General features: G+C 34.5%; 1 protein-coding gene across 1 annotated transcript in view; it reads left to right on the forward strand.

The window, feature by feature from the left end:
* Positions 1-1,991: 1,991 nt before the first annotated feature.
* The window catches only part of LOC112744176 (disease resistance protein Roq1), a 28,304-nt gene continuing 17,944 nt past the window's right edge, over positions 1,992-12,351 (forward strand). The window contains exon 1 of the mRNA XM_025793724.2: positions 1,992-2,689. Within this exon, the coding sequence (XP_025649509.1) occupies positions 2,202-2,689 (488 nt within the window). The 5' untranslated portion in view covers positions 1,992-2,201. The remainder of the gene's footprint in view (positions 2,690-12,351) is intronic.

The following is a 12,351-nucleotide window of genomic DNA, read 5'->3' on the forward strand; positions in this document are numbered from 1 at the left end:
GGAAAACATAGAGTTATCACATCTCCAGTTCGCAGACGACACTATTTTATTTTTCCCACCGGAGGAGGAGACCATTAGAAACTATGCCAGACTCTTAAGGTGTTTTGAGATTATGTCGGGGTTATCGATTAACTTTGATAAATCCAGCTTAATCCCAATCAATTGTGAACAGCTCTGGACTGACAACATGTGTAGCTTATTGGGATGTAAAGAAGCGAACCTCCCAGTCCGTTATCTTGGCATTCCTTTAGGAGCAAACCCGAGGCTGGTAAAGACATGGAAGTCGATAATTGACAAGGTTGAGGAAAAGCTCAGTTTGTGGAAGGCTAAGGTGCTAAATAAAGCGGGTAAGCTAGTCCTTATTAAGTCTGTGTTGAATAGCTTGCCAGTGTACTATCTGAGCCTGTACAAGATGCCGAAGGCCGTGGCAGAAAAGTTGATATCATTACAAAGAAGATTCTTATGGAGTAAGGAGGAAGGTAGGAATGGGATAGCACTAGTCAAGTGGGAAGTGGTTCAGGCCCCTAAAAAGGAGGGAGGCTTGGGGGTAGGAGATGCAGTGATTAGGAACTCCGCCCTACTATTTAAGTGGTGGTGGCGATTTTCAAAGGAGGAGTGCCCTTTATGGAAGAAGGTTGTTTGCTCCTGTTACGACCTGAAGCCCAATATGATGTTATCAACTCAGCAAATGCCTACTAAAGGGGGACCGTGGAAGGACATATGCCAGTTGCAGCTCAAGGATAGTAATGTAAGGGACAAGAGGATTACTGGGTTGTCTATGGAGGTGGGTGATGGCAGGAGGACTCTTTTCTGGGAAGATGTCTGGTTACAAGGCGGTTCCCTCAGGTTGAGGTTTCCGAGACTTTTCTCTATTTCAAACCAGCAAGGATCTGTCATAGGGGATTGCGGATTTTGGAATGGGTTAGAGTGGGTATGGAATTTCCAGTGGAGGCGAGGCCTATATCAATGGGAGTTGGAATTATTGAACAGGTTACATGAGGTTTCAAGGCCTATAAAACTAGCAAGTGATAAGCAAGACAGACTTGTATGGAAGTATGGCAAGGAAGAAATTTTTTTAACTAACTCTTTTGTGCAGGTGGTGCAATCAGAGACTCTCCCAGAGGATATCACAAGTTTCAGCTTCACCAGAACCATTTGGAAAGGTTTGGCGCCACCACGAGTGGAGTTATTTATTTGGTTTGTGCTGATAGAAAGAGTAAACACTAAAGAAAGACTACATAGATTGGGAATACTTAGGCATGGGGACAATATATGTGTGTTTTGTAAAAGAGATGTTGAACATATTTACCACCTGTTCCTGGGGTGTGGGTTTACTTGGCAGGTATGGTGTCGATGGCTTTTTGATCTCGGGAGAGCGTGGTCTATTCCGGGCTCACTCAAGGAACATTTTGAGAGTTGGACAGGTGTCATGAACAGTAATGAGGAGCGGAATCGGTGGTTAAGGTGCTTCTTTGCGGTCATTTGGAATATATGGCTTGAGAGGAACAGACGTATTTTTAATTCCAAAGAAGGTGGTTCAGAAGATGTGTATCAATGGTCCTTGACCAGTTATAGAGAGTGGAGTAGTAGGAACCGTGTTGTTGTTGATGGCAATGCCGGAGATGACAACAGGGGTAGTTGATTTACTTTGCCTTATTTCCTTTATTTTAATGTCCTCGGTTTGATTGTATGCTGCTCCACTGTATTGTGTTGAGCTCTCTTATTCAAAAAAAAAAAAAAAACCATAAATTAGATAAATTTTTACTTATTCTAAATAGGTCTAAGCAGTAGCTTCCAGTTATCATAACATAAATTTTGAATTTAATAGTACAAATAGTTTTTTAAATTGATTTCTAAATAGAAACAATAATCAAATTGGTTCGTCAAGTTTTATCCCATAATCAAATTGGTCCTCCATTGAAAATGCCAAATTGGTTCGCTTCATTTATTAATTTCTACGCGCTTTATTTGGAATGATAAAGAAAAGATGACTATATAGTTTAATTATTATTATTATTTTATTCGAAATAAATAAATAAATGAAATTCATTTACATTTGTGGGCATGTATTGGCACCCAGCAGCTTCCGCTTACTTTCCTTTCTCTTCACAAACAATTTGTTATTAATTAATTAACAGTTTAGTGTTAACCACATACAAACGCACATACACCACAATCCACTTCTCTTCAAGCTTCAAACTATGGCATCCGCCTCTTCTTCCGCTTCAATCCCACCACCACGATCATGCACCTATCACGTGTTCTTGAGTTTTAGAGGAGAAGACACTCGCACAAACTTCACTAGCCATCTCTATGCGGCCCTCAACAGGAAAGGAATCACAACCTACAAAGATGACCAAAACCTTCGCAAAGGCCATGTTATTTCAAAAGAACTCCTGAAAGCAATTGAAGAGTCCATGTTTGCAGTTATTGTTTTCTCACCGGACTATGCTTCCTCCAGTTGGTGCTTGGATGAACTCCAAAAGATCATTGAGTGTAAAAACCAGCTGGGGCTACAGATCGAGGCAGTGTTCTACGGTGTGGAGCCTTACCATGTGAGGCACCAGAGAGGAACCTTTGAGGAAGCTTTCAAGAAACACGAAGAGAGACATGACAGTGAGAAGGTCAAAAGATGGAGAGATGCGCTAACACAAGTTGCTGCTCATTCTGGCTGGACCTCCAAAAATCAGTAAGCTAAACTACTCACTCATTAACTTATTACTACAATTTTAAATATTTTTCTAAAGCAAATAGAATGCAATGTTTAAGCAACGATGGTAACAGTATACTAAAAATTAGCCATAATGTTTAAATTTTTTTTCATATACATATCAATTTTTAATTGAAAAATAAAATTAAATAATAACTAATTATATTCTGGTTCATATGATTCGTTTTGCAAAATAGATTTAAACCATATCTACTCTACATTCATAATTTTCGTTCTTAGAAAAAATTTATTGTCAAATTAGCTTTTTATTTCTTTTCATTCAGTTAGACAAATCAATCTTTAATAGATTTTTTTTTTTGAAAATAAATATTTAAATTAAAGTTTATAGTAATACATGGAATAATTTCTTTTCTTCTTTTTCTTCTTCAACGTAGATACAATCACACTATGAATGAATTACTATAAAATTGAGTTTAAATATAATGATGGAATAATAATTATAGTTATTTTCGTCTACCACAATTTTTTTTCTTGAAATTACATATTAAATATAGATCTCGCTCGTAATAAAATAATATGATACCACAATGGAATTAATTTATTAAATAATATTAATATTTTTAAATTAATTACATTATGTAATATAAATTTAAAAATATTATATTATTTAAAAATTAATGAGATAATATGTGGGTTAATGTTAAACTTTTTGACTCATTTATAAAAAAATTTGTAATTTGTATATAGTTTAATATTTGTAAATAATGTGAAAATTATTATTATAGTTTTAATATAAATATTAATTATATTTAATCGGTATTTTTAAATTCGGAGCCACTCAGATAAAGACGTCGAAAACGTCTTTTTTATAAAGATGTTTTTTAATAATTAAAATTTAACACATATAATTAATTAAATCGTATTATTTTTGTCAAAATTAGGCTAGACAAATTGATTTGATGAAAAATTGGTAAATCAAATCTTGAATTAGTCTAAATTAATATTATTTTTTATAGAAAATGACTACAATACCCTATTATGAAAAATGACTAAAATACTTCTATTATATATATTAATTTTGAGAATCCTAAATTTTAGTCCTTTATTTTTCTATCGTAAGGTTAGAATTTAGAATTTTTAAAATTAATATATATATAAATAATAAGAGTATTTTAATCATTCTCTATAATAAGGGTATTGTAGTCATTTTCTATAAAAAAATAATATTAATTTAGATCAGTTCAAGATTTAATTCACCATTTTTTTGCTTAAATCAATTTGTCTAGCCTAATTTTGACAAAAATAATATGATTTAATCGATTATATATGTTAAATTTTAATTACTGAAAAATATCTTTAAAAAAAGACGTTTTAAGCGTCTTTATTTGAGTGGCTCCCTTTTAAATTTAATAGAATAATAATAGCTATTAAATTTAATTATTTTTGTATCATTATTATATAAAAAATTTTATTTTTATTTTGTAAAATTATAAAATGATCATCAATATAAAATTAATGGCGTGACACAATCATAAAAACCAATAGTCATGTGCTCATTTTATATAATAAATTTGTTTCAACTTTTATGTAATAAAAATAGATAAAATGATATTGATAGTAAATGCTAAAAATATGGCGTAATAATCCAAATTAATTCTAATGAAACTGCTTAAACTTGAGAAAGGAGGTTGAATCAAGTTAATTCAAAATTTTAACTTCTTAAGCTTTGTTTTAGCAGAAGCAAAATGTGTAGGAGATTATTTCGTTTTGTCTCATACACCAGATAATAACAGAGAAGGGAAGAAGAGAAAGAGGCTAGCATGTATCTTGGTTCGGTTTTTAAGTGCCATAAAACCTACATTAGTCTCTACCATAACCGTGGTAGAATTTCCACTATAATCAAATTGATTACAGTCTGACAGTCACCAATACTATTGAATTACAATCTATTTCACTAAGCTTTTTATCCTAAAGCTCAGCTTTCCAAGTGCTATCCCAATTTGAAAGGGAAACCAACCAGATTCAACACACCACCAAGTGCTATCCCAACTTGACAAGGAGAACTAATCTTAATTCATTGAAACCAAATTACACAGAAACAATTCTTTTGATTTTTTCATGCATCTCTCTTGTCTCTTCTCTCATTGCTTTTTCTACTTACATAATTTATCTTTTTCTCAAATAAAAAGATGATATTAGATAACCATAACAAGAAAAATTTGAAATGAAGCTCAATTAGAAGAAAAAAATTCAGCTCAAGTAAGTTGAGATAATACAAGAAATTTGAAATGAAGCTCAATTAGAAGAAAAAAATTCAGCTCAAGTAAGTTGAGATAATACTCTTGTATTGCTCTCTTTTTCTTGCTTCCAAATGTTTAAGTGAGGCCTCTTTTATAAAATCAGTCTGCTTCTCCAATTTGTTCTTTATTGCCTCCTTCAATTCCTCATACCATCAATCTGTTGGAACTGTCACCTATGACATGCAATTCTTTTTTCATTTTGCTCCACTAACTCTGTTTATTGAGGAGCCACTCCACCATCTCTATTGTCCTTGGATTTTCTTTCTTTCTTGGCACAAGCATTTTTTTTTCACTTTGCTCTATTACTTTTGCTGTTTGAGGAGCTGCTCCACTACTTCTACACTCTTGCAAATTTGTGTTTTGCTCTCCTATATTCTGAACTTAACTTTTCTAATGTCTTTGGAATAATGGAATTGTCCTAGTGTCATTGTTTTTGTCCTCATGCTACAACTGTCCCAATGTAATGCCAAATGTCCTTCTTGTCTTTTTCCTCTTTTGTTCCAATCATATACATTCGTTTCTTTCTCTTTTGGCTTATAGAATCTGATTTGTTACTCATCCAAATGTAATGGGTTGATACTTTGTATTTGTAACACTTGAAGTTGCTGAAGCAACAATAACTTGGGCTAAAGTAACATGTAAATGGGTTTGCATCACTTAGCACACACATTAAGTCAATCTTAACTTTTAACCTAATAGATGTTTGTTATCATATATTTAAAACTCAATATTAAATTTAATTCAATAATTTCCCCTTTAATGACAAACATGGTAAAAGAGGATAAATAAATTAAAAAATTAATTAAAATAAATTGAGATCACTTTTCTTTGATGATTATCCAAAATATGTGGTGTTCTCCCTTCAGCATTTCTCTCCCTTAATCATGGCTTACTTATCGAAATAAAGATAACTTAAAGTAGCCAAAACAAATACCAAAACAATATAACAATAATGACACAGAGCAAATAGAGTAACATACCAGCACATTAGGCAGTATAAATTAAGCATCATCAATATTCTAAGCCAAGCTTAACTTTTCTTTTCTCTTCTTTCCTTTTTGTCATCAAGGAGGAAAAAATTAGATGACGATTATCAATGGCTAAGAGAAGGGGGGTTGAATCTTAGCTCCCTTTTTGCTTCTGAGCACTTGCTGACCCTTGAGACCAATTCAGGAAACTTCTTTTCTTTTTATCTCGTGAATAGCCACGAGACTTTTTCTTTTGCCTCGTCCCCATCCACGAGATATTTTTGGTTTTTGCTCCTGTGCAGTACTGACAGAATTGGAGTAGAGAAGAGAGAAAATTACACCCAGATATATCCTGGTTCAGCTGCTAAGTGCAATGCAGCCTACATCCATTCTCCATCACAAACATGATGGAATTTCACTATAATCTTCCAGATTACAAACTGTAAAGTGCTAACCCAACTTACAAGGGGGTTCTCACAGAATCATAAAACACAACACAGATGTACAAAGAAACTCTAAGACATCTATGGCTTTTTCTTTTAATTTTGCACTCTCTGCCTTTTTCTGCTCTATGGCTTTTTCATACAAACCTCACTGTTTGCCTTTTTCCATGAGACTCAAGACATGACAAAATTAAACAGAAAAATACTAAACAGAATACATTGAAGGAGAAGAAAATCTGTAAGCTTAAGTAGCTCTGAGAATCCTGTGCCTCGCACTCTCACTGCTTACTTCTCACTCCTTGCTCCAAACAGTGGCTGTTCTCTCTTTTTATAGAAGAGGGAAGCCTTCACACTTGAAGCCAAAACCCAATCCAACTTCTTCTTCCTTCAAGAAACGGAACCGGTTCGGCCAGAGAGAGAGAGAAGAGATAACTCATGCAAAACCCAACATGCAATTACCTCTAGTCCTTCCTTGGTCATCACTCTTCATCAATCCGAGCGCTCCATCCTTGACTTGCTCTCCAAGATGGATTTCTGGCCCTTGATGATTCATGATGATGATGGCTTCATCTGCTCCAATCTCTGCCTCTTCCATCACTTCGCCACTCTAGCTACTTCCTGTGGTGGTTGAGCAGAATCAAAGACAAGCCATGCTTCCAAGAATCTCTTCCTTGCTGGGCGAGATCTTCTTCTACCATTTTTGGTATGAAGAAGCCAAGATCTCATCACCATATCTTACCATTCATGGTTAAAGATCTTAGCCACAGCATACTTTTTCTTTTTATATTTTCTTGCCATCATTGTGATGGTCTTCTAGAGTGTTCTTCCTTCTCTTCGGTAGCTGATTTTTGCTTCCATGGTTTCCTGGTTATTGACCGAAAGAAGAAAAGAGATGAGAGAGAGAGGGAAGTATGAAGAAAAGCAATCAAGTGTATCTGAGTAAATTAATTAAAGTAAATTTGCTTTTACTTCCCTTGCTAGAGTGGCGTGTAGCACTATGGCAATCAATCAATTCAGCTGCAAATTTCTCTCTCATATTTCCCATGCAATAAATGACAATTAAATTAGTTTTGGAATCCATTGCATGGTAAGGTTCTTGGGTCCGTTGAAAACAAACGAAGCTTTTGTTTTCTTTGCTTCAAGGTTTCGGACCAAGCTTGCCTTCAAGCAATTATATTTTGGGCTTGTAACATTGACAATCACAAATGGCCCAAAAACATTTCATCCATGAGATCCAGTGAAGGGCATAAGGCAAATGATAACATTTGCTTTCCTGATGAATTTTTTTTTTTTCGGATCAAACATGAGAAACAATCATGGGCTTGTAGCATTAAACTCATTCTGTCCCAATATATCAAAAAGCATTGTTTCAGCCATTATATTCACAATGATTTAGCATTAAGGCTTAATGAAAACTATTCCAATGGGCTTGCTTTAAATTTTTTGTTCTGTTCGGCCCATTTGAAATTTGCATCACAAAATTATTAATTAACATATGTTAAATGTAAATCAAATTAATAATTTTGTAATTAATTATTTTAATAATGTTTAGTCATCACAAATATTAATTTAGAGTTTTCCAAACTCATCAATCTCCCCCTTGATGACAAACATTATTAAAATTGAAATGGAAAGAAATTTAAAGATTTGAGTATAAAGTACTCCCTTTGAAGATTTGAATTTCTCCTCCTTTCTAATTGTCACATGGCTCCCCCTTAATATATGCTGTTTTTACCAAGGGAAGCACTATACCTGTAACAATTTTATCAAGCCTAAGGCAACAATGTTATTCAACATATTCAATGTAAGATGTTGAATGGCTTGATTTATGAGCAGAATTGGATGATAATCAAAACTCATTTGTTATCAATAATTTGATCTTCTGCTCAAACATATACATACATCAATTTAGTACATGGAAACAGTTGCTGTTCAAATGATTTTCAAATATTTTCCAGTCAAGATATCAGAGCAATATAATTATAACAAGGAAAAATATTTTGAATCACACATGATCATGTCAAAACATGGCAGCTGTTAGATTTTATTTACATATCACAGCTTAAAGGAACTGCCAAAAAATAAAGTCAAAACAGCAATCATTATATCAAGGTAAAACAAATGCTTCATAATTACAATCAACAATCAACCAAGCATTTTACCAAGATAAACATTACGCAATCAGCAGCAATAATGATAAAACAAGTGCATTATCAACATGCATTATCAAGCAAGCATAAACAAGGGTGATCATGAACTCTCAAAAGAGTTTCATCCCCTGTTTGTCATTTTCAATTTTCAGCCATTTTCTCCCCCTTTTGGCATCAAGGGGCACTGCAAAATAAATGAAAACAACATACCAAACAGCAGAATATTTGTTTTTCACCAAAACACAATGGTCCAGAGTATCCAAGTACAATACCAAAACAAGACAGCAAAAACTGTGTATAAGCTCCAAATGATTCCTAAAAGATGAAAATTTCAAGGATTTGGATCCTTTAAGACTGAATCATATTTACATAAGAAAATATTTTTCAAACACCTTAATAAAATTCCATATCACACATGCATTTGAGCAAATAAATTTATCAATGACAATCAAAGCTCAAGTCAAAATTAATCCATAAAGTGCTCAAAACAGAGCCAGATCAAGAAAAAACAAAACAGGACAACAATGAAACATAACAAAGCATCAAATATACAGAGAGCAAAATAACAGAGTATTCAGCAGCAGTAGCAGCAACATGGAGCATTAAATACGGATTGGAGAGAGAAGTGGGGTAGTTATTACCTATTAAGGAGTGCGGTTATTAACCAAGGAGGTTTCAAAAACTGAAAAAAGGGGTTTCCTTGAATCAAGGGATTAGTTGGAAGGGTAGATATGATTTGACAACATGCTTATTCCCACAAGATTTGATGAGATAACTAAGAGATTTTGTGATTTTATTTTCAAAAAATGAGGAACTAACAAAACTGTCATGGTGGGGTCAAGGAATTTTTGGTGGGGCCCATGAAAAATTAAATTATGCGTTGCCTCCCCCTTGATTATAGCTCTTCTAACATGCCCTCATTTTTATCTCATCCAAACCTACGAGACAAAACTGAACAGAGTCAAATATTCACAAGTTATCAATAGAACTTAAATCAAACATTCCCAAACTTTTTCTTAAGGTGCAGAATCTGTCTTCACAGAGGGGTTTTGTAAAAATATCAGCAATTTGGTCTTCAAATTTTACAAATTGAATATCAATAGTACCCTTTTGCACATGCTCCCTAATAAAATGATATTTTATCTCAATGTGCTTGGTTCTTGAGTGCAGAACAGGATTTTTTGAAAATGTTTATAGCACTCATATTATCACAAAATAAGGGTATACTATTGATCTTTAATTTGTAATCTTCCAATTGTGTTTTTAACCAAATTAATTGAGAGCAACATGCAGATGCGGATATGTATTCTGCTTCAGCTGTGGATAGAGCCATTGTGGCTTGCTTCTTGCTTGACCATATATTGAGTGAGCTTCCAAGGAAGCAACACATGCCGGATGTGCTTCGTCTATCCACTCTATCTCCCGCATAGTCTGCATCACAAAACCCTACTGCACAAAAGTCATCAGATTTAGGATACCATAGCCCATAATTACAAGTTTCCTTAATGTATCTAATGATGCGTTTAACAGCCGTAAGATGGGATTCTTTTGGGTGAGATTGAAACCTTGAGCATACACCCACACTTTGAACAATATCCGGTCTAGAGGAGGTAAGGTACATAAGTGAACCTATCATTCCTCTATACCTTGTTTCATCCACATCTTGGCCATCATCATCCTTATCAAGTTTTGTGTTAGGATGCATTGGTGTACCCATTGGTTTGGAATTTTCTAGGCCAAACTTTTTGATAAGTTCTTTTGCATACTTTTCTTGGTGAATAAAAGTACCACTAGGAATTTGTTTGATTTGGAGGCCAAGAAAGAAAGTTAGCTCTCCCATTAAACTCATCTCAAACTCACTAGTCATGAGTTTTCCAAACTCTTCACACAAGGATACATTGGCCGATCCAAATACAATGTCATCAACATAAACTTGAACAAGGAGTATATCATCATTAGATGCTTTAATAAATAAAGTAGTGTCGGTGGTACCCCTTTGAAATTGATTTTCCAACAAGAAGGCACTAAGCCTTTCATACCAAGCTCTTGGAGCTTGTCTAAGACCATAAAAAGCCTTAGTTAGTTTGAAAACATGATTTGGAAACTCTTTATCCTCAAAACCGGGGGGTTGAGCCACATACACTTCTCTATCAATAAAGCCATTAAGGAAAGCACATTTAACATCCATTTGAAACATTTTGAAACCTTTATGGGCGGCATAGGCAAGAAGCAACCTAATTGCTTCCATTCTAGCTACCGGAGCAAAAGACTCATCAAAATCTATTCCCTCTTCTTGATCGTAACCTTGGGCCACTAATCTAGCCTTGTTACGAACAACTTGTCCATCCTCACCAAGTTTATTTTTAAATACCCATTTAGTACCCATAACTTTCTTACCATCCGGATGAGGTACTAGTGTCCAAACCTCATTCTTGTCAAATTGAGCAAGCTCTTCTTGCATTGCTTTAACCCATGATGGGTCCTCAAGAGCTTGTTTGACATTGTTGGGCTCCATTTGTGACAAGAGAGCAAAGTTGCTAGGTTCGGTTTGCCTTTTGGTGGAGGATCTTGTTGTTACACCTTGAGAGGGGTCACCAATGATGAAGTCATGAGGATAACCCCTCATAGACTTCCATTCTCTAGACTTTCGGACAGGTGTTGAGCTTTGATGAACTTCTGGTGGTCTCACTGTTTCAGTTTCTCGTGCCTGCTCAGGAGACAAAATGGAAATGTCTCCTCCAATCTGACGAGACAAAACTGGGCTGATAGATTCCTCATTTTGAACAGATTTGGGATTTTCTTTGCTTGTTCCAGCTTCTTCACCATCTGAATCATTATCTATCACAGTACTGGGAATTAAGTTAGAATCACAAAAAGTAACATGTATGGATTCCTCTATAGTCCTATGCTCCTTGAGATAAACTCTATAGGCCTTGCTTGGGGTGGAATATCCAACAAACATTCCTTCATAGGATTTTGGATCAAACTTTCCAAGATTTTCTTTATTATTAAGCACAAAACATTTGCATCCAAAAACATGAAAGTACTTAAGATTTGGAGGGGTTCCTTTCCATAGCTCATAAGGAGTTTTCTTTAACCCTTTTCTAATGATTGTTCTATTCAAAATATAACATGCTGTGTTCACAGCTTCAGCCCATAAAAATTTAGGAATCTCATTCTCACATAGCATAGCCCTAGTCATTTCTTGAAGGCTTCTATTCCTTCTTTCAACCACCCCATTTTGTTGGGAGGTTCTAGGACATGAAAAGTTATGAGAAATTCCTAAGTCATCACAGAATTTTTCAAAATCTTGGTTTTCAAATTCTCTTCCGTGATCACTTCTTAGATGGGCAATTTTTAAATCCTTTTCATTTTGAATTTTCTTGCAAAGAGTGGAGAAGGCATGGAAAGCATCATTTTTATGAGCAAGGAAAAGTACCCAACCAAATCTAGAGTAATCATCTACCACCACAAGACCATAGTGTTTACCTCCTAAGCTTTGGGTTCTTGTTGGTCCAAAAAGATCAATATGTAACATCTCTAATGGCCTTTTGGTTGAGATTCCATCTTTAGGTTTAAAGGAAGATTTTACTTGTTTGCCCAATTGGCAAGCATCACAAGTAAGATTCTTATCAAATTTGATATTTGGAATTCCTCTAACCAGATTTTTCTTAACTAGCTTAGAAATTTGGTATATGCTAGCATGACCCAACTTTCTATGCCAAAGACATTTTTTAGATTCAAGAGATGTAAAACATGTTACATTTTGTTCTTTCAAATCCTCAAGAGTTAATCCATACACATTGTTGCATCTTTTAG

Source organism: Arachis hypogaea, chromosome 14 (assembly GCF_003086295.3).
Source record: "Arachis hypogaea cultivar Tifrunner chromosome 14, arahy.Tifrunner.gnm2.J5K5, whole genome shotgun sequence".
NCBI lineage: Eukaryota > Viridiplantae > Streptophyta > Magnoliopsida > Fabales > Fabaceae > Arachis > Arachis hypogaea.